At 40.3% G+C, this 23,791-nt stretch overlaps 2 protein-coding genes across 5 annotated transcripts in view; one reads left to right on the top strand and one right to left on the bottom strand.

Moving 5' to 3' along the window:
* efcab6 (EF-hand calcium binding domain 6) overlaps nt 1-14,364 on the top strand; it is a 76,183-nt gene extending 61,819 nt beyond the window's left edge. Inside the window, exons 25-31 of the mRNA XM_088072933.1 lie at nt 1,006-1,200; nt 2,552-2,779; nt 3,171-3,377; nt 8,093-8,276; nt 8,355-8,542; nt 10,480-10,629; nt 12,158-14,364. Coding sequence (XP_087929059.1) covers nt 1,006-1,200; nt 2,552-2,779; nt 3,171-3,377; nt 8,093-8,276; nt 8,355-8,542; nt 10,480-10,629; nt 12,158-12,280 — 1,275 coding nt within the window. The 3' untranslated portion in view covers nt 12,281-14,364. The remainder of the gene's footprint in view (nt 1-1,005; nt 1,201-2,551; nt 2,780-3,170; nt 3,378-8,092; nt 8,277-8,354; nt 8,543-10,479; nt 10,630-12,157) is intronic.
* A 2,273-nt stretch (nt 14,365-16,637) lies between these two features.
* The window catches only part of mpped1 (metallophosphoesterase domain containing 1), a 110,552-nt gene continuing 103,398 nt past the window's right edge, over nt 16,638-23,791 (bottom strand). For all 4 annotated transcript variants that reach the window (XM_088072730.1, XM_088072731.1, XM_088072733.1 and 1 more), the window contains exon 7: nt 16,638-23,221. In XM_088072730.1, the coding sequence (XP_087928856.1) occupies nt 23,103-23,221 (119 nt within the window). In that variant the 3' untranslated portion in view covers nt 16,638-23,102. The remainder of the gene's footprint in view (nt 23,222-23,791) is intronic.

Consider the following 23,791-nt stretch of genomic DNA (forward strand, 5'->3'; position numbering starts at 1 on the left):
GGGAAAAAGGCATTGCACTCATCTCCCAAACAGTGGAAGCAAATGGTGATCAGAATTAAAAATATTTAAAAAATGCACAATAAAACCAGAGTGTCCTGAAGTTCCAAGTTGTTTTGAAAAATGTCACTGGTGTAATGTTTGTAGGCTTTCTGTAGCCTGTAACTCCTAGTGTGTCGCATTCATGCATGCATGCCTCAAAACCAACAAATGGTAAATGGACTGTACTTGTATAGCACTTTTCTAGTCTTCTTGACCACTCAAAGCACTTTAACACAACATGTCACATTCACCCATTCACACAGACATTCACACACTAGTGGCTGAGGCTACCATACAAGGTGCCACCAGCTACTCAGTAATCATTCACACACACTCACACTCCAATGAAGCAGCATTGGGAGCAATTTGGGGTTCAGTATCTTGCCTAAGGATACTTCGACATGTTGCCTGGAGGAGCTGGGGATCGATCGAACCTTCTGATTAGAGTGTGACCCGCTCTACCTCTGAGCCACAGCTGCCCCAAAAAACAAGAGCTTGCTGAATCTGCACGGCAGTGTTTACATGCTACCTAGAAGCCTCCTTCACACAGAGAGAGAGACTTGTGGAGCAGCAAGCAGCAGGTCCCCTTGTTGGACCTAAAACTACTGTATGTGGGGCAGGCTTCCAGGTAGCATGTAAACACTGGTGTGCAGATACCGCAAGCTCTCGTTTGTCTCATGCTTGCATTCGTGAACGGGCTCACACACTGGTGAAAGTACAGCGTGCATATTAAAACAAACACATTTATGAGGACATTTCAGTATTTGTTTACTCCTGTCGTTTTCGAGCGTAAGCAAAGTTTAAACTGGTGTAAATGTAGATATCTGACTTGAGTTAATTATGAGAGGAGATGTAAACAGGCAGTCAAAAAAATGGATATAGACAACAAATCAGAACTGGGCATCAAGACTTGGAAGTGTCCCTTGTCAAGGCTTCCTCAGCTGATCACTGTCTCTGTGGCTCCAGGTATTCTCGGCCTTTGACTGCAGCGGGACAGGGACGGTCAAAGCTCTGGAGTTTCGTCAGGTGCTGGAGAGTTTCTGTGCGTGCCTGTCAGACAAACAGTACAGATACATGCTGACCAAACTGGAATTGGACTGTGAGAGCTGCACTGTTAACTGGAGGGACTTCCTTAACAAGTTTCAATCACAGAGCCCACTGGTGAGAGAAGTGTTTATAAAGGTACCGAAGGTGATAGTTCAACATTTTGGGAAATGTGCTTTTTGCTTTCTTTCCGAAGATGCTAACATGGTAATCACAGTCAAAATCTCACTCAATGAACTGCTGTGCCCAAGAACAATTTCTCGAAGCCACTAGCATGGTTGTGAGATAGTTATGCTAAACTAGGCTAACCACATCCTGACTCCATCTCTTTATCCAACACACAGACATGAGATTAATAACACTGTTTCATCTCAAGGCCCAGACACACCAAACTAGTAGGGCAACTGTTGCCCATTCGAAGGGAATGAATCCTCACAGTGAAAGGCACAGCAGTATCTGTTTGACTGTCCGCTAATGCTAACATCCACTTGCTGACCGGAAGCTTCATAGAATCGCTAGCAGCTCCATTGATTGCGAGGGCATGGATTAGCTGTCACAGCTGTCAATCATGGTGGAAAACCCTCCTTTTGTATATTTAATTACTCATTAAAGCCGAACTTATCATAAAAACAAACACTTGAACAAACATCAAGGTGATGAGAACTACCTTCAGTGTCAGAAACTGTCTTAAGAAAAATGTATTTGGTGTGTACTTTGAGTTTTTATTTGGGCCCATGTCCCATTCACCAACATGGAGGGGCAGGCTTTATGACCTATACTGCAGACAGACACCAGGGGGCGATCAAGACAAAAAAGTTACACTTATGGGGATCTGTTTTGCTGTCCATCTTTATTTACAGTCTATAGGAAGCTTCAAGGCCACAGCAAAACACTTCCAGCCTGAGACGAGTCAGGCACTTCAAAATAAAAGCACCATGCGTCACACTTTTTAATTAATTAATTTAATAAATTAAAACAGTACTTTTTGAAATTTCCTTATGAAAGTACTTTATTTAACTTCCTTATAACCATATTTAAATAAATGTTATTATAACAGTAATGTATTCAACTTTATTATGTGACAGTAGCTACTTTATTTAACTTTATTGTAACTGCAGTTAATTCAATAATTTTGTATTTTAGATATTTTAAAATATGGAGATATATTGTGTATCGCTGTATAGCCTTAAAATATTGCAGTAATATTTTAAAGCTATATTGCCAAGCCTCACATGGATGGACATTAACACTGAAAAGGTGCTAAAATGTCAATGTGTACTGAGATCGTTTTGCACAAAACTGGATGTGGCTACGGATCAACCAAATGCCTTTACAGGGACCATTTGTCCCCACGTCCTGAGTATAGGCTATCGCCCCAAAATGTTGAACTATTCTTTTAGTTGTTTGTCCTGTATGCCTCACATTGAACATGCGTGTGTGTTGTCTGCTTCTGTTCATACTGCTGAAGCTGTCACAGAGGTGCCCGATTAAGACCTGTGAGAAAGGGAGTAAACCCAGATCCCCCCTCCAGACAAATACCTCTGGAGTCACACAGCTCCAGGAAGTGGTCTCAGGTCACTTGTATGACATGACCGAAGAGCTTCTGGATCTGGACCCCTTCAGCAGCACGACAATGTCTAAAAAACAGTTCAGACAGCTCTGTGATCGCCACTGCTTAAGACTCACAAATGATCAGGTAAAGCCAGAAAAAGTGTTTACTCCTGCGTATATTCCAGTGCCTTCTCATCCTGAGCATTCAAAGATGAGACATTCAAGAGAACAAGCACATTTCCAACAACTCTCCCAGTGCTTTCAAGCTCTAACAAAACTCGCTGGCTTCAGGCCACGCTTACAAATGAGGAACCGAGTCTGGTTATCGCAGCATTTGCCAGTTCCATTCTTTTTACTCTGATATGTTTTCTTTAATTATTCTAATCAAAATTTAATTCATCTTCCTGATAATTATTGACTGCATGAGAGAGTTAGTCATCTGTAAAGCCAATTTACGTGCTGCATGTGGCTCTCTTTGGGGTGCTGCTCCCCTCAGTGCACATAATATTATTTGTGTGCTTTCCTTTGCTTCTCAGTTTGAGTGTGTGTGGAGTCAGATGCCTGTGAACAAGCGGGAGAAGCTTCAGTACAGAGAGTTTATGGAACGGTTTGGTGAGTTCGGCAGGACAGAAGCAGGGGGTCCCAACGACAGTGCCCCATCAGCGTCCTGTCAGCCCAGAGAAACTGCCCCAGCAACATCTGGTTGCCCAGAGACTACAGGGGGCGCTCTGCAACGCACTAAGGTACAGAACATTACAGGGAATGTTATCTGTCAAGCCCTACCCTCTACTTAATCTCTGGGTAACACTTTGTATAAAGACCACATCTATAATGCATTATGAGTACACTCATAAACACATAATGCATACTGATACACCATATCAACAGTCCTAAAAGATTAAAGATGTGACTTATAATGCATTACAAATGTCAACATACTTATGGATACTCTTGCCTTGTTATAAACCAGAATTCGTGAGGAAGACCAATCAATCATAGCCAGCAGAATCTTTCTGTTCTTTAGTAAATATTTGTCTAAAGAATCTATGGAGGAGAAGCTCATCATTGGAGTGCAGGCGTACACAGAGCTGTACAGTCGGTCCCATGGTCAATGTTAAAGGCAGAGTTTTGATGAAATCAGCTCTACTAAAAATTGAATAGTCTTTCCCTGTGTTGTTAAAAATTCTGCAGTCATATGATAACATTGTGAAAACGATTCTCATGTACATGGATCCGCAAGAACAACTGAAAACACTGTAGTATGCATGCCGGGCCATAGTTGGTGGTGTAACTTACTTGTAATTACACACCATAGAAGAAGACCACCCACATGCATGAAGTGTGGCCGTGACGTCATTTTTCTGACAGGATCTGCACATTGCCAGCTTACACAGGAAGGAGAGGTGGCGTTTTCAAAAGATAACACTCTGGAACCTGGTTTCAACCATTTGCGTTTTCAGGCCTCATATGAACAATTGTCATGTGAACTAAAGGCCAAACCACAACAAAAGTTGACCTTTTCATGCCAAAAGTGTTGCCGTGTAAACGGCCTCTGATGCAGCTCAAGTTGGTCGAGCTGGCACCACTGTAGCACCTAGTGCCTCAGCTCACATTTTCCTGGCAGAAAGAGACGCGGGATGTGTCCTAATACTGAAAAACATTTTTCACTCTTCTCGCTGAATGTAGCTGTATGATCGGTGGTGCAGCTGCTTCGCACAGCCAGACATGCTCAGTATGTTACCATATCCGCTTTTACACCGAGATGGCACTATAGGTCCACAATGAAATCCCCTCCTTTATACCACCTCTGCATTTTTACACAGAACCAACCAACAGCAGCATCATTCTGCTCCAGTGTGTGATTAAACACTGCATCACGGCATCCCACGATCAGAAGAAGCATGACGGGTGTGATGTTTAACACACACACACGTCAACCTCAGGCATGATATATACTATATGCGTCAGCAGCGCTTCATAAACAATTTTTTAAAGGCATGTCAATCCCAATCATTTACCGCCTCTGTTCTATGGCGGCTGATCTTGTCCTCTGCTCTAAGACGTTCCTGAATCTCATTGTTTTCCCAGTTTGTGGTCATTTACTGTTTGTTTACTATGTGTCATTTGCTGTTCTTCCTCATTGAATTAGCCGCTATGCTAACTATGCTGCTTTTCTAAAATGTCCTGTGGTGTTTCACATGCATGACTATATTGCCATAACATTACACCCATGGTGCCGCCCATGGTTATGTCTTTCTGGCTTTACGGTTTACACAGACCTCGTTAGGTGCTGTTACTACTTCATGTCCTGGCTCCGAGGCGAGACCACCCTGTCCCTCCTTCCTGCAGTCTGACTTTATACACAGAATAGCGAGGTGATGTAATGCTGTGATATTCCCACCTTGGACAGGCAATGTAAATGAAGAGATTTATATTTGTGCCTCAATCCTGAGTGTGCGAAAGGATAAATCTGACACAGAAAAAGATTTGTTGCAAGACCATGAACTGTGAGAAAATTACAGAAATTATCTAGAAAGAAAGAATGATTTAGTTTGAGCAACTAAAAAAAATGTATAAAAAAAATCTATAAAAATCTTTTTACAGCTTAAAACATGTATGCATGGATTCATATCCAGAAGACTGCTCTGTAATAACCTCACTCACTCAGTCACTCCCTGCTCTTATGGACTTACAGTCTCTCTGCTCTGTGTACTCTTCAGGTTTGCTAAAGTGTGTCAGCGTGTCACAGTTTGAGCCAGTTACAAAAAGCACACAGAGCAGAGTTCTGAGGTACCAAATAAGAGAGGTTATTATTTTGCACTTATGTGCATAGCAGCAAACACAGAAATAATTGTATTGAAGACTGAGTAGATTTTGCTCGCTCAAATAAAATCATTCCACATAATATGTTTGCAAGTACCCAAAAAAGGTCCCTCTGCATGCTCAGAACTGAGTCACAAATATCATGCCGCAGCAAAAATGCATAAAAAAATCAGCATGTGTCAGAGCAATCACACACACGCCGCATGTGTATGTTGCTACGTAGCTACAGGTGACGTCTGTACCGTTAATCCGTTAGCTGTTTGGGGTGAATAAACAGACTGCAGAGACTCTCCATCTGTCGCATTCATACAGATAACATGAGGTGAAAATTTGCTTTATGTACACAATGGGAGGCGAGATCCAGTAACAGTGTTGTCTTCTGGAGGTTATATTTTAGAGATATTTTCCAGAATGTCCTGCATGTTTTAATAGTCTGAAGATTGAAAGCAGAGAGCGGTTAATGTTGAGCGGGTCAGGAGAGACCAAACAGGACAACGTGCATGTCCTCTGTCCACACCTGTACTCCACCAAGGTCGATTAAGGGCTGGTGTTTGGAGAAATGCCATTCACAGTACAGCCTCCTTGAAATGATGTTAATCAGATGGCTGCTCAGTCCTGCTTTTAACCCTTTAAAACCTGAGCAAACTGGATTTATTTCTTTGAAAAACATGGGAAGAGACAATGAAAAACTTAATAAGAAATGACCCAAAAAATAGCATGAAATTAATAAAAAGTTTTAAAAAATTACCACAAAACTAGCAACAGAAAAAAACAAATGCAAAAACCAGGAAAGTAAAAATTACCTGGAAAATATTGTAATTGGGTAAGATAATTTAAAATATATAATTACTTAGAAATGTTAGAAATGTTAATTAGAAAAGTTTATTTGTAGAGATCTTTCATCCGCTTTTTCCTTTTTTTAATTCCAAACTATTAATTTGTTGAATTTAAGGTTTAAATGCTTGTGAAATGTGTTTAATTGCAGCACCAGAGAAGTCACTGTTGGGTTTAGGGTTAAGCAGCAGTTTTAGATTTGAGGCTGATGGAGGCTGCGGATGAGCACTGCTTTTACCACATTTTCAGTTGATGGGCCTGTAAAGACCACTGTGGTTAACATGTGTAAATGATGTACTGTCTTCACTTCAAAGAAACCAGTTTTCATCTTTGTGGGCAATCCCAAAATTCATCTTCACTTATACTTCATAAGTAAAATGATCCAACATGTTTAGGCTGGTTTGCACTAACAAGAATTCATTTGTTTTCACATTATTTCTAATCAAAATTTAGCAAGACAGATTTAAAGTGAGTCAGTCCAGATTTAAAATTAAGCAGAGCTCAGTTACATCATTAAAATGTCTCCATACTGCTCGCAGGCCAAGTGTCATTAAGTCCCGACGTGCCAACTTGTTTTGGTGTAATGTTTTTAGCCTTGTTGTAGCCTTTAGCTCCTAGTGTGGGAGCCATGTTTAAGTATGCGCACTTACTTAAGACAAGCAAGTGCTTATCTCGTGATATCTGCACAGCAGTGTTTACTACCTGGAGGCCTTCCCCCCATACAGTATCTTAAAATGTCCATCTACCCATGTATATATATATATATATATACACGCACACACACACACACACACACACATATATATATAAAGTATGAAAGTATTTTTAAAAAATCAATTCACATTTATAAGCATGAATTCCACTCATTTATGAAGTTGTACAAGCTCCTGCATTGTCAGCAACACAATCCAACACAGGCAAATATTTCAAGATCTGTATTTAAAATATTTCAAAAAATTATAAATTAACATGTTTTTTTGACAGCCTTAATACACACACACACACACACACACACACACACACACACACACACACACATATATACATACATATTAAGTCAGGTACATTCATACCAACAAACTACATATTTACACATAACTACATTCCTTGCAGTATATGCATGTGTGGGAATCCTGTCTTTATTCCTCTTTTTAAACTGGGTGATGTTTGGACATTGCCTTAACTACACATGCTGACTGTTCAACAATTTCACTCCACAAACTGAAATACTAAATACTATTTTTTTCACAGTGTACGAGCACTGAGAGTCTTTAAATGTATTGCTCCCCTCAAATTATAGTCCCCATTTCTCCAAAAAAAAAAATTTTTGATGGTTTTTCGTTGCCCTTTACATTATTTGTGCAATCAAAAAATTTTAATTTATATTTTAAGAATAATACATTTGTGTCCTCATGAAAACCAACTTTATGCTGTATTCTCTTGGCTCTTTTTTGAAGTGTACAAAGAGGTTAAGTGTATTTTTGTGTGTGTTTCCTCATAACTGCATTTGAATACAGTAAAACCAGGGAACAGTATAGAAGATTGTCTTGAATGGTGGCGCAACGTGATTCTAAGTTGGACTGTGATTCAAATTTAAAAAATGAACCGTAATTGTTCTTGCAGCCCGGCCTTATTCCAAACACTAAGTGAACCTGTACTCGATGAACATTAATTTATCTCAAGAATCATTTCAGTGGCTCCTGCATAGTCTCACCATGAGAATCAGCTGTTTGCTGCAAACTGCTGCTTCATTCAGTGTAGATGTGCAGCCCTTTTCTTCACCTCCTCTCTTTTCTCCCAGTCTGCCCCCCAGATTTCCTCCAGGCATCCCGCCTCAGTGGGGAGGCCTGGGACAGGAAGCCCGGCGGGCAGCGTGGAGAGGAGGCTGCGTGGGGCGGTGCAGCGTTGCTGGAAGGAGATCCAGAGGAAGTGCACAGAGGAGGATCCTCAGAGAGAGGGACACATCAGCACCTCGTCTTTCCTGGGTGAGCAGTGAAGCACACACAGTCATACATTACACACCGTCTGCCTGCTGTGTGCTGATGACTGATTGTGTGCCGCAGAGATCCTCCAATCCCTCAGCGTCACTGTGACTCAGGAGCAGTTTGAGCGTCTGGCGGTGAAGTTTGACATCATTAGTAACGGCCGTGTTTCATATCACAACTTCCTGCATCACTTCGTCCTCAACCTGAAACCAGCAGAGGCCAGGGTGCCGTTTGAGCGACGTAAACTCCCTCCTCCTACTACACTGGTAAAAAAAGTCATTCTTCAATTTAGTGTCTGCATGATAAAGCTCTGTGAGGGTCTCCATTAACCCTGCACAAACTGAAACTGTGAATAAAAAATATGTCTAATGGAAACACGTCAGTTTCTAAAAAACTCCCATTTACTGCAAAAAGTTTTTATCCTCGCATGAGGTGGTATGTCAGGTGATTCAGAAAAACCATATTTCACAAAACTGCAATGGAAACACTTTTTTGTCGTTTCTAGCTCACATGATGCTATGGCTATGTGCTTGTCAGTAGGAACTGGCTCCCTCATGATGCAGCAGGAGCTACAAGAGCTGTTACTGCATCACATAACTCTTCAAAAGTTGAGCGGCTCATCTGGAAGTTTAGAATCCACAAATGCTCTAATAATAATAACAATAAAAATAATAATAATAACAATAATGATAACAGGTAATAGATAGGTCTTATATAGTGCTCTTCTAGGTGCTCAAGATGCTTTACATGAAATGCAAAAAAAACAAAAAACAAATACTTATGCAAAAAAAAAGAATACAAAATACATAAACAGAACAGACACAAACACAAGAGCAGAATGCAAAAGCAAAAATCATATGATATGGCAGTTCAGATTTTGGGAGGCAGTGTGTGTGTGTATGTGTGTGGCAGTGTTTTGTGAAAAGGCCTGTTTTGAGTTTATTTTGAAATGAGGGGAGTGGGTCTGAGTTGTGGATGTTTGGAGGGAGGGCGTTCCAGAGGTTTGGGGTAGCAATGGCCAAGGTTCTGTCCCCCCAAGGTACGGAGCTTAGTCCTGGTGATGGGGGTTAGAGGGTTGGCGTCAGATGATCGGAGGTGGCATGTGAAATTGTGGACTTTCACCTCCCAGAAATCGCTCTTACGTGGCCACTCCCATGTATAAGGGGCTCGCCTTTCCATTATCACTCACATAACACACCTGCGGGGCCTTGGATTGAAGTTTTTCGAAATTTATGTTTCCATTAGGCGTGATTTAAATTCACAATTTTAATTTGTGCAGTTTGAGGGTTAATGGAAGCCCGCCTTGTGGCATGTAGTGTTAAAGCTCTTTTGTAAGACTAGACAAGCTCTACAGAAGTGCAGTGTGTCTCTCCTCAGCTCTGTCCACCTGCTGCAGCAGCTTCTGTCCACAGCTGAGAGCTCAAATGACTCCAGTCTGCCTGTTAGCATTTGAAAATCTCTGTATGTATCCAGTCCTCACAGTCGGATTTTAATGTGAAATTGGGACACAGGGTTTGTACTTTGAGCTACACATCCCCATGCTGAGCACATATCAAATTAACTCTGCCGTCCCTCTCCTTCCCTCCATTCAACGTCTCATCTATTGTACTTTTATTGGCTGCAACTTTTAGTTAGGATACAGTACAGTGTGTGTGTGTGTGTGTGGGGGGGGCTCTGGAATGTGAGGGGGTGGTGATGAGCGACGGCGGCTTGCCAGATTGTGTAAACTCAGCGGGGACCTCCCACCCTCAGGCTCTCGACTATCGCCTGCGATGACGAGCGAACCGGGCGAGTTTGGTGAGTTGCAGCGCTTTTTTGGCATGGCGAGGTGTATATGAAGCTTTGAACAATGACACACGGGTGGGCACGCTCTAAAAAGGCCCCCCGCTGAGCGACTAAGCCGAGCCCCCAAGCTTTCAGTAGAGCGTGTGGGTGAGGGCCTAATCTGGCAACCCGTGAGCTGCAACCTCCAAACCAACTTCGGAAACACAAAGACCTGCATTGTGTCGGCCGAAGCCGCCATCTGTGGAAAACTGCAGAGACCCCCTGCATCTCATCGCAATCAAACCTTTTTATCTGATCACACAAGTACTAACTCTTTGTTCCAAGTCTCAGTGTGGAGAAGTGAAATATTACAGAGTGTGGGGGGCTCTCACCTTTATCGGCTGTTTTTCTGTCTCATTGTTCCTGTCTTCTTGTTCAGACGAGTCGCGGCGTCCTGAGCAGAGACTGCATGGAGGTCATGCTGAGGATCCACGACATCGTCCACGCCTCCTGGACCTCAATCAGACGCTGCTTCCTGTCGTCTGACCGTGCCCGCACAGGAAGTGTCACCGTGCAGGACTTCAGGAAGGTGAGCTCTTGTAGTCGAGTCACTAAATCTCGAGTCTGAGGTGAGTCTCGAGTCCCCTTTTTTCAATTCTGAGTCACCAAGTTGAGTTCAAGTCACCAGTACCTGAATCCGAGTCCCGAGTCCGAGTCATCATTAATGCGCCTTCAAAAAGCTGCTACACATACTACATTCAATAAAAATGACACCAGTGTGCTTCGTTATGTTAACTGTATGCTAAAGTTATATCGATAACAAAGCATTTTGTTAACTCACCATTCAGTGAGACCGTGAAAAGTATTATTTTGAGAATCTTCAGATTCTGAAAGTTCAGAGGGTGCGTTCAGAAACACTCGTTGTGAGGGCCGGAGCATGCTCCAGCACAAACTAGACTATCTGCTAATTCATGGAGAAACAGAACGCTCTGTGGCTACCAACATCAGCTCTCTCATTTTAGAGTAGAGCGTCAGATTAGATTTAGGAACGTTTCCTGCTGAGTTGCCCTCTTGCCATGTTTTTTGAGGAACTTGTTTTAGGTCATTTTATTTTTTTATTTGTATTTTTTATTGTTTGTTTGTTTGGATTTTTTCCCACTTTTTTTCTTATATTCTAGGAATTGTAATTTTTGGGCCATTTCTTGTTAAGGTGTTCGTGTCTTTCTCCCCATGTATTTTTTTTTTTTAAGATTATTTTTTAGGCTTTTCATGCCTTTATTAAAGTGCACTCAGAGAGTGACAGGAAATGGGGAGAGAGAATGGGGATGACACACAGCAAAGGGCCACAAGCCAGAATTGAACCCAGGCTGCTGCGGAGGACTCGCTCTACTTGCTCTACTCAATGAGCTAGAGGTCGCCCCGGCTCCCCATGATTTTGAGACAAGTCAAGCCAGGTTTCTAAGGGTTAATATACATCAAATGTTAAGCAATTTGTTGTTAAATATATACGTTGTCTGAATCTTCATCCAACTTGAGTCCAACTTGCTTGAGTTAATACTTGAGTCCAAGTTCAAGTCATCAGTGGGCTAGTCCAGGTTGAGTCATGAGTGCAGAGAAAAGGGACTTGAGGTGGACTACTCCATCACTGCAGCTCCACCTGCTCCACGTCAAACACTCAAGAGAGAAACTGCCTCTGTATGAATTATTGATGCGATCGTTTGAGCTCCGCTTGTGTGTCTTCTATCAAAATGTCTGATGGAGAGTGACTGGAAATCCATGAAGCTTAGGCTGCAGCATCACACACAACACACACACACACACATACACCTGTTCACTTGACAGCCAATCAGTAATTTTAATTGTTCAATTAAGCCCAAGGTTGAAACAAGACAGCGCTGACATTTTGGCCCAGGAGAGCAGCAGCTGACACTCCTCTTTTATTGTCGCTGCCATTTACCTGCTGCACAATTTACCCACCACAGCACTCCCCGTGCTAATCGATAGAAACAATTAGCAACCTGGTTAGGGATGACATCTCCCAAGCCCCAGCCACACACACACACACACACACACACACACACACGTGTGCGCCAACTCATGCTGTGGTTGTCCTGCAGGTGCTGCACCACTTCAGCATCAAACTGTCGGAGGACGAGTTCTTCCACCTCTGCTCTTATTTTGATGGCGACACCACGGGGAGGATCTCCTTCAACGACTTCCTGTGGCCTTTTCTTCACTGACCTTCACTCCCAAGCCCACAGCTGCGGCCCTGAGGGCCACCACACTCTGGGACCACAGGTTTAACATTTAGCAGTAACTTTGTGTTAATTTGATTAATTGCAAATTTGTGATATATTTGTTATACAGTAGTATGTTTTATAAAATGCTAAATATAACCTGAAATGTTGAGCATCTTAAAGTGACTTCTGCTTCTTTATCCCTTCAAACCTGATCAAGTTGGCCTCATCGCAAATCAAAAACAACAACTTCAAAAGATGTTTCCCAAAATTAGCAAGGAGTTAGAAAAAGTTATAAAAATTACCCGGAAATGACCATACAAAAAAGTAAAGGGAAGGACTCTGGATGTGAACTGATTTCGACCCAGGTTTCAAAGAGTTAATCATTATTCAATAAGAGCCAAAGTGTATGTTTGAAACTCAGCACCTCCGATTTACTTTCAGTGCCAACAAAAGTGTTTATGTAGCAAAGTGGAGAGTGAGAGTGTGAATGTCGGGGTGGTGAAAAGGTGTGTAGCATGTTGGACTTCACAAAGCAGCTGTCATAAAGTAGCATTATGCCTTAAAGCTTAAATTATGCTGTAGCTGTCATGTGCAGATATTGTAGAGAGAAAGAATTTTAAAAATAGTTGTAATATGTGGTTTTGCACAATAGCTCCATAATGACCAGGGGTGTTGTAGTGGGGTGAAAGTGGGACTGAGGCCCTCGAAAAGCTTGGAATGAAGAGTTTAGATTTGTTTGGAAATTTGTGTTTTTTTCTTTAATTAGTGCAATAACTCAATTGAAACTTCCTGAATTGATAAGAAAACTTAACTTTGTATAAAAGAAATAATAAAGAAATATCTCTCTCTAGAGCGGGGAAACTGGAGTTCCAAAAAATAAAAGAAAGGCAGGGAAAGAAGCAAACTCAATTTGTTAAAAAAATAAAATAAAAAACCTGAAAAGATGCTTGAGAGACACAGATCAAAAGAGGACAGGATCTGGGTTCCACGGAGACTTCTTATGCATAGGGCCCACAATCTGATTGACGTCGTGTCTCCTGTGACAATGGACTGCCATGCAACACCACCACACACAGCACTGATGACTCATCAGCATTTACATTACAAAAGACGGGGTCAATGCGTCCCAGAGCACCTTAGCAAGTGGTGTGAGCGAGCCTATCACAGTTTGTCTTAGTGGTTGTTCAGTGCTGTCTACTTGTGATCGGATCACCCAAGACACTGTCAGTATGCATGTGTCTTTTATATTCTGATAGATCAGCTGAGAGATTCAGATTTGCAACAGATCTGCAACATTTCACTAGAGAGGAAAGTGAAACACTCTAACGTTCTGTTATGAGACTTTTAAAAAAAGTCATGGTATAGGGTGTCAGAAAATGTCATTAGACAGTCAAAGTAAAGAATGCCAAAAGTCATACTAAATGTGATAAAAAAATGTCATACAATATTTCAATATGTCATAGTATAGTAATGCCAAAACATGTGATGAAATAAGTAATTGTATAGTAATCTATGAATAGTAATAGTAATCTCATAGTATTCTCTGTCCAAAAATGTGATAAAGAGTCCAAGTATGGTTTGTGACAAAATGATGAAAAAGAAGTCAACAAAACAAAAAAAAGTCAGTGTAGTATGCCATAAACAATGTGACAAAAAAGTCAGAGACTTTATCACTACCATGTGATGAGAAACTCTTTCTTTATCATGTCATAAAATGTGATGTGAAATGTAACATGTAACAGTAATAGTATTTAAGTGAATGCCATTGAAAAGTGTTGAAAAAAAGCTTAGTGTGATATGCCATAAAAATGTGAAGTAAAAGTCATTGTATAATATAGCATAAATATGTAATGAAAAAAGCATAATATAGTTTGTGATTAAAAACAATCTAAAAGTCATAGTATAGTGTGCCATAAAAATAAAGTACATAAACACATGATGGAAAAAAGGCATAGGAAAGTATGTCATAATAATATGGTGAAAAGGTCATTCCATAGCATGTCATAATATTTTTTTTTATAATGCCTCATAGTTTAGTCTGTAGTATGGCAATAAAAGTGTGATTTAAAAAGTCATAATAAAGTGTGTTGGAAAAATATAATACAAGTAATAGTATGTTATTTCAAATAAAATGTGTACTATAGTCATACTATAGAAATCAATGAAAATATGTTTAATCCTAATTGTATAGTTTATCATAAAAAATGCGTCAAAAAAATCAATGCGTAGTATGAAATAAAAAATTCTTGAAAAAATGTCACAGTACTGTATGTTCTGTCAATAATTATGTGATGAAAAGATAGCATGTCACAATACTTGTGATGAAAACATCATAGTGTATTGTATTTCGGGAATAGCATGAAATTTGTATAGTTGTATAGTATAATATTTCAAAAATAGTAGGAAAAATATCATAGTAAAGTTTGCTGTCAGAAAGCATAAAAAAGCCAAAGTATATTATGTCATCTAGAATAGGATCAAAAAGTCATGTTCATAGTAAGGCCATAATGTAGTATGTTGTGAAAAATAGAAATAAAAACTCTCAGGATAGTATGTCATCCAAAAAAGCATGAAATGCCATTGTATAGTATGTTGTACAAAAAGAATAAAAAAAGTCATAGTACAGTCTTGACCAAAAATATATAAGAATGTCATTGTATTCTATGTTGTCAAAAATGCATCAAAAAAGTATAGTTTGTCTTTCAAAAATCATGAAAAACATCATGTTGTCCAAAAATAATAATAAAAAAAAAATGTAATAGTATAGTATGACTGCCTAATATCATAAACAAGTCATTGTAGAGTATGTTGTCCAAAAATAATTAAGAAAAATCATCTTTACATATAATGCTGACCAAAAATCATAAAAAATATCTGAATATAGTATGTCATCCAAAAATCATTAAAAACATCTTAATACAGTATGTAGTCCAAAAAAGCAAAAAAATATAATATAGTATGTCTTCCAAAATACCATGAAAACAACATAGTATGGTATGTTTTTCAAAAATGCATAAAATGTTTGTGTTGTCCAAAAAAGTGACAAAAACAGAGGAGCAAAAACAGTTTTCTGACTACAATGCCAGGTGATGTCATGCTAGATGTTGTTGTGAGAAGTTGTACTTTGATTAATGTGTTAAGCTAATGCTAACAGCTACTCACGATTAGTAACACACTTGTTCTTCACCTTATAGCATTTAGTTACAGCATAGAAAACAATCAGTGACACATATTTACCTCTTGTAGATCACAAAGTCCAAACTCATTGGGTAACTGGTTGTCAGGCACTTCCTTATGAACCAAAATTGCTCTTGTACAATCAACAAAATTCACTTGATGGTGATAACTCGCTTCAGCGTTTCTCCAAGGCTAGGGACTTCTACGTCCCCCGTGGAGATTACGCACATGGGTAAGGGGGTGGATGAATAGGGGCCCATGGCTAAATTTTTTCCCTTGGGCTGCTTGATGGTTTATTTGGCCCTAACTTCAGAATTTCAAATCTGATCTGCCACTGATGCAACAATCACGGGATGTGATGACTAAAAAAACCTGAAAAAATAAAGAAGAACAACGAGAGATTGATAAATGATTTGAGAGTTCTCCACCCTCTGTCTGCTGCCCGACTGTTTGACACTGATTTTTGTTCCAAAGCCAATCAAATAAAGTGCCTTTTTAACAACGCAGACGACGGGAAGCGCTGGGTGCATCCTTTGTTCCGACATGGAAGTGTGAAGTGAGATGGATGACAAGGAGATAGAGGGGACGTCTGTCATTCATTCAAAGAAAACGCCGCAGCAGCAAGACGTACGGTTGCTCTCAGAGAGGAGAGACGAATGTAGGAGAGCTGGGAATCATTATCTGAGGAAGCCGAAAGAAGGATGAGCAGATGGAAATGGAAAAGGGATGATCAGAACTGAGAAAAAGAGCTCAGGATTGTGGTTGGAGAGGCGTAGTGAGAAAAAAAGAGAGGGAGGGAGAAAGACAAGAGTATATGAAAGCTAGTTGTATTAATGGCAAAGTAAAAAGCCATCCGCGAATAAATTACCCGGTCTCCCCCGGGATTACTAATGTAATTATTTGAACGAGGGTTCTCATTAGAATGTGCAGAGGTGTGGAAGACCTGCGGAACAAAATGGGAGACAGAGACGGAGCGGCGAGGGTTTAGCTACTGGAAATTAACTGGCTGCTCTGGGCTCTATAATTGATACGAGACACAGATACCTTTGATTGGAACAAAAGGGAAGAACCAGGACGAGGAAAGTTTCCTCACCACCTCTAATTTTTCTCTCTCTAGAACAAGAAATAAAGGAGACAAAAGGGAAAGCGAGGATGGAAGCAAGGAAGCATGATCCAGCAGTCACAGATAAGGTTTTATTCAATCGGTGAATAGTCTCTCAGAACCAGCAGAATCTTCACGGTTTTTAAGAAAGAGAGGTACTTCACATTTTTAGTTGTCTCCAGGAACAACATGGTAACATTTTGCAGCCGTTGGGTTTCCATTTTCTTTAAAAAAAATGTCCCCAACAACGATGGCAAAATACCACATGAACATTTTTATTCCAAAATGCTATACATCCATTTAAAAAAAAAAAGACCTGAAGTTCCCAAACCGTCCAGTCTTGTTGAAATATAGAGGATCCAGCCGGTAAAAATGTAACCAAAGACAGAAGTTACTAATGATGCTTTAAAAAGTACCACCACGATCGGCTTTTAAGTTTCAGCTGTCAATCACTCGGCCTGTGTAGGCGTCCCTTCTTTCAAACAGTGAATATCTCATTTTGGAACAAAACTCTTCATATGCAGATTGTCTGGGTAGCAGAAGTCATTAACTCCTTTAAGCATGCCTCAAGAAAGAAATCAAGAAATAGTACAGCACTTTTTTTTTTTCTCGGAGAAAACAGGAAACACATAACACGGCTACTGAAGCAGGAAAGCATCAAAGCGAGACATCTAAATGAGGACTGGAAGTGGAGAGTGGGACCAAACAGATAGCTTTTCATGAAACTCAGATGAAAGTTCCTCCCATCTTTTGGTTTTTAATAGTTTCCCTTTATTCCTCTCTTGGAACATTTTCCTTCATGGACATTAATTAAGTCTGTGTTTTAAATGATGAAGCTGAGCACTCCCTTTCCTTTACACTCTTAAATACACACACACACACACTCTCCTAGGCTGTGCTTGTATGGACGATCCACGGGTTACATTCAAACTATTCCCTTTGACCCTGATCAGAGGTCCACGTCATGCCTAAAATCCTCTTTCTTTGAAGAAGATCCAGTGATATATAGTTCCAGAATTCAACAAAGAACCATTACTTGTTCTTCCAATCCAACAAAAACCAATTAGCGAGGGGGGACTTGCTACTGAGAAAGTGGTGCAACTGTTTCTCATAAACAAGAAGGTTTTGAGCAGAGAAAGTTTTTACCTGCCTGATGAAACATCAATATACCATAAAACACCCTCTATCTTTTCTAGGCTCTTAATGGAAACATCTGTAGAAATTGCTATTGCTCAACAGCAATAGAATATATGGGAAAGCAGAAACACTATCAGAATTAATTAGATAGATTAATAATAGTTTTTCCGTTTTTAAGACTCATGGCGGTTTTTACTTTTAACCCGGTCGCCAGAAGAAAATGTCGGCTTTGTGCATTTCTGCAAACCATGAATAAGTTAAATCTGTAGGTTTTGTCTTGAAGTTTATAAAGTGGTGTAGTATATGAGCTGATTTCATCTGGATGGCATGACATCGAGGCAAGACGCAGGCCAAGCTGCAGACCACTGTTCAGCAGCAACGAACAACAAAACCTGTTGTGTTTTAGCGAGTCAATGCTGTTTTCCCAGCAGCTTTTTAGGTTACATACATGATTGTTTTGTAGCAACCTTTCAGTGTTTTTTCAGAGAGGATAGTGCCACAAAAGGCATTTTTTAAAACAATGTTTTCCAGTAGGGATAGTGCCATGAGTGGTGGTGGTTGTTTTCTTTTTTTTTTTTAAACCTTGACATTGCTGTTTTTCCAGCAGGGAGAATGCTATGACAGGCAGTTGTTTTTTTTTTTACCAAGACATTGCTGTTTTTCCAGCATGAATAGTTCTACGAAAAGCTTTTTCTTTTTTTTCTTTTTTTTTTTTTTTTTTTTTTTACCGAGACACCGCTGTTTTTCCAGTGGATATAGTGCCACAAAAAGTAGTTGCTTTATTTCTGAAACATTGCTGTTTTGTAGTGGGGATAGTGCCACAAAAAGTGTTTGCCTAGCCATTGCTGTTTTTCAGGAAAAGAATAAAGGCGTTTAACATAATTTTTTTTTCTGGCGATTAAATGTTAATATGTTCTACCTTTATTATCCTATACTTGTAAACGGTTTTTGTGCTGGCCACATGAGACTATTATTTGACTGCCATGTTTAAAATGAAAAACCTGGGCAGCCTGGGTATTTTTGTTGAGTCTGTTAGCCATCATATTTAATGCCTCATAGCATTTGTGGATGATAAACCTTAAATTTTCTTTATACTTCTTTGATGGCTCCACCAGACATTTAATAACTAGTGGAACCTAAACCAACAACCTTGCCAGCATATTCATATTCACCAGTTTAACATATGCCACATTTAGAACAGGGCTGCAAATACATGATAAATAGATTTAGATTTTGATGTGGTGTTGAGGGTATTTCAGTAATTCAGTTGTTTCATTTTGCAGCCCAGTTGCCAAGAGAAAATCTTCTCAGTGTACAATTCAGCGAATTACAAATATATTGCATTCCTAACCTATAAGTAGCTTATCAAAATTTCTAATGGTTGTTTCTTTTAGTAACCCTTTGCGGTGTTTCCATCAGTATTTGTGGCATCACACTTGTTTTTCAGGTTAAGTAACGCTTAACCTGGAAGTTTTTTTTTTAAAGATAATGTTTTGGCAATTTAGCCTTTATTAGATAGGACAGATCAATAGCATGAAAGGGGGAGAGAGAGGGGTTGACATGCAGCAAAGGGCCTCAAGCAGGAATTGAACCTGAGGCTGTTGTGGCAAGGACACGGCCTTCATTCATGCTTGCTTTATCCACTCAGCCACCGACAACCCAACCTGGATAATTTTGGCTGACCCGTCACTGCTTTACCAGTGACATTTGTGCTTCCAAACGGGTATTTTAAGCCAAACATGATCTTTTCCAAACCGTAACCAAAAGGTTTTGTGCCCAAACCTAATTTTCCCCAAAGTATTCTGTAGACACACTGAGTGGCTTCTATATTGTCACAGTCAGAAAACCATCTCCTGGGTTTTTGACTTTAAAATATACAAACTAAGCACTAAATTTAATTTTTCTCCTAGTCTTTATACCCTGCACACCATACCTTAAACTTAATCTTAATTCTAAACCCCAATTCTAACTCTAAACCTTGAAGAAATGAATCTAAACCAAAATGTCCTCAATTTCACGGCCTAAAACTCAAACTGCTTCACATCACATTAGCATAACATGTACAGACACTCAGGCATCAACGTTCATGCTCGCACCTCCCACCATTATCCACACACTGGTTTCTTGGTGAGCAGTTCTGCTTCTCTCTCCTCTTTCGCCTATTTGGAAACATTAAGACATCAGCTGGCACAATGAATGCTGATGTGCTGAGGAAGCGGGAGTGAAGTGGGAGTAAACTGCAGCCCCGGGGAACGTTCATACATAATGTCGGAGAGCAGGAAGATCAAAGTGTGACGTGGTCTTGTTATGCTAAGCACATTCAGACTCTCACTGAGAACGGCCTTATTCAGAAAATAGAGCAAAGGAAAAAAAATGAAAGGGTTTTTTTTTAAACACAGACAAACTGCTAAGGGACATGAAAGAGTTAATAATCACCAAATGGGGCCCAGCAGCTTCACAGAGAAGGAAATACCATAATAAGCATTTACATTACTAAGAAATAGAGCAAAGGAAATGTAACAACCACAAATATTAACATTTTGAAAAGCATTGCAACAACTTGGAAATCTTCAAGAAAACCTTTTTTTTTCTCTTTACATTGACAGAGAACATTTACATAGACCAGTTACAGTACATGTAGTTACAGCTTTACTCCTTGCGATAAAAGATCAAATGTCCCATCTCTCCCAACACAAGGGAGGGCCCTTAAAACAACCACCACGGCTCAGAAATGACTGTCCAGAAGTAGCAATAACATGTAGCACCTGAACATCGCATGTCTTTTCCAAGTCCAAAAAGCTTGCAGTCTCAGTCGTCGTTGTAGTCATTAACAGCATGAAGGATGGAGAGGAAGGAAGAAATGAAAAGGAGTAGACAAGGTGAAAGGGGGAAAAAGGTATAGTTGCAGACAATGAGTACCCCACTAATGAAGTTTTTCTGTAGGCAGATGCGGAAGTTCGCCCTGGTTCCCTCATCAAAAAGTTGACAGGATTTTTCCATTGGAGTTTAGATTACTGCAGAAAACAAGCTCTGTGGCAAACAGAGCTAAGGTTTTTGATACATATCGTTCAGGATGTTTTGTTCAGCAAGATAATGCCCTGCTGAAAAGAACAGTTTAAGATGGTTAAGCTGGTTGACCAGCTTAAGGTATGTTTTTGCATTATTTTTGATGGTTTAGCTGGTCATATCAGCTTGTGATGGTCACTCTAGCTGGTCTATCCATTGAACTTCCTGTAAAATTGAAGCCAAATCAATGTCCTTGAGTATGGATAAATAATAGTGTCATGAGGGGAAAGTATGAAAAGCAAAGGACATAAATCAGTTAATCAATCTGTCATATGTTATGCATAAAGATAAATGAGCACAGCTTGATAGGCTGGATACACCAGCATGACCAACGGTACAGGCTGGTCACACCAGCATATCAAACCATCAAAGTCCAGCAAGAACTGGACCATGCCCATCTAAGACCATCCAAGACCAGCTAAAACAGTGGGGTATTTTGACAAATTTTATGTTGTGAAAGAAAAGTCTCTTAAACTAGTATTAACCACAAAACCTTATGTCAGGCTTCTAACCAAAAACCCATTCAAAGACAACGACAAGACTTTGAGAAGAGGGAACCGGAGGTACTTAAATTTTAAGTTATTCCTGGGGCACGCTATTCCGTTTGTAGCATACATGACACGGCCATAAAAACCATGCCCACCACTAGTACAAGACAAACCCACCGACGCATCAGTTATCCAAACCCTTCTACAATGCTACACTGTAATGAATAAATATAAAACCAAATGTAGCAATATTCCAATATTCATAATACATAAAGCCGAGATGATAAAGATGTAAGCCTCCCCCTCTTTTAAAGTAAAACTTCATAGTTGCTAATTGCTAATTAAGCATTGGCAAAAGTATGTAGCCTTCCCATTATCCTTACTCTAACCTTAACTGCCTCTTTTTTCAAGTAATACTTCAAAGCTAGCTAATTTCTAACTTAGCATTTGCATAAGTAACAGGATGTAGCCTTCCCATTTACCCATACCCTAATCTTAACCACTTCTTTAGTGTAATACTTCATAGCTAGCTGATAGCTAACTTAGCATTAGCATAACAAAATAAGCCCTCCCATTGCTCTTAATATAACCCTTACTGCATTAGCATTACTTATTAGATGTAGCGTTCCTATTTACTTACCCCTACACCTAGCCTTAACGGCCTCTCTTTTATACTTCATAGTTAGCAAATCACTAACGTAGCATAAATAACAAGGTGTAGCCATCCCATTACCCTTACCGTAACCTCTCTTTTAATGTAATTCTTCATAGCTTAAAGTCTATGTATGTAGCGAGCTAATTGCTAACTTCACATATGCATGAGTAACAAGATGTAGCCATCACTCTACCCTTACCCCATCCATAGCTGCTGCTCTTTAAATGTTATACTTCATAGCTAGTTAATGTCTAGATGTCTAGTATTTGTTCGGACTTTCTCTTCTAAGCCATGGAGCGAAGGGGGCTGATCTTTGACTGACATTAAGGTATGGTGGGCAAGTCATGTAACTACACGCCTGGTCACGTCGCTGCTCCAGCTGCAGTTGTACCTGGGGGATACATGGAAGGAGTAGCAGAGAGAGACGGGAATAAAGGAAGTGCTGCACGTGGTTTCCTGAGCGTTCTCCTCTCTGCCAGTTAAGAGGCTTATGAGGGCTGTAATGAGGCCCAGGGGAGTGGTGTCAACATGTTTGACACCCTGACTCTCACATAACCCCTGGCAGAGACCTCTCACTGCCCTCACACACTCACTTTGATCTCACACACACACTCTGGCAAAAAAAACTCTCCAAGCCCGAGGAGGGGTGAGAAACAGGAGGAAGATGGGGGAGAAATGAGGAAATTAATGTTTAAAAGTGAGAAGTTCTGTTCCAATCCCCCGGGCTAATGTTCTGTTGCTGCAGTCGAGTCGTGCCTTACCCAAAACTCTCTTGTAGACGAGATGTTGGGTTACTTCACTTTGAGTCCAAATGTCTATGGTTCATCCAAAGTGAAGTGAAAAAGGCCAACAGGGACGTCCAGCGGGGTGTCTCTCTGAGAGCCACATCAGATTGTCAGTGCAGTAAAAGAGCACACAGAGGAAAGTCTGTCCGCATTAAAAAGCGCCTCTGCGCTCGTCCATTAGTCTGCCTTTAGACTCAGTGTTGAGATGAAGAAATGATGGCACATAAAATAACATTAATAGCGTCTGGGAGCGTCCCTCACAGAGTCTGCTCCATCTCCAGACATGTAGCGTACATGTCAACGCACGGCTGCCTCATATTTACAGAATGTGCTCTGCCCTCCACCCTCACCTACCTCTTCTGGCTCCTTTTTCCTGACTGGAGGCAGGTGTTTGGGGGCGAGCTTCCTCTAGTCATGTGGTCCTGGGGTTTGGAAGGTCGAAGACGATGGGAGCATTCATCGGCAGGAAGTTGACAGTGCAGGCTGAGGCGTTGACGAACGTGGTAGTGCCGTCGGTCATCATGCCGTAACCTGGAGAACAGTGGGAGAAGGTGAATGCCAGAACACTGTCAGCACAGAGACCTTGTATTCAAAGCTATAACAGGAAGTGTCTTTCTCCACCTGGCATATAGGTGTGCATAATGTAAGACTCAGTGAACCTCAACTGTCAATCAAATTACATGAATTTCTGCAGTTAATAGCGTTGCTTCCATAAAGCATTTTCACATTTGTAGCTCTATTCAGTCATACACTAACTCTACTGAATGTGTCTTTCTGTTGTGCATTTTCCATGTCTGCCAAAGTGGTGGATGGCCTACGCTACTGCCAAAAATGGACCCGCATTTGAAGAGTGCTAATTTCAGAACCTGCTCTCAGATTTATATAAAAAACACTGTGAAAAATCTTCATTACAGCCCTTTAATAAATACAGATTCTTAAAATACCTTTATACTGCTTGCTAATTCAGGATGCATATCCTCAGTAAATATGAACTAATACGTGATTGAATGATACAATTAAATTAGAGGAAGCAATGCCAATCACAGTGGGCCCGAGAATAAATAACAGATTTCCAGGTCCACCAAGGTGGCAGATGGCCTA

This window comes from Plectropomus leopardus, chromosome 22 (assembly GCF_026936395.1).
Source record: "Plectropomus leopardus strain MGB_pleo_1.0 chromosome 22, ASM2693639v1, whole genome shotgun sequence".
Lineage (NCBI taxonomy): Eukaryota > Metazoa > Chordata > Actinopteri > Perciformes > Serranidae > Plectropomus > Plectropomus leopardus.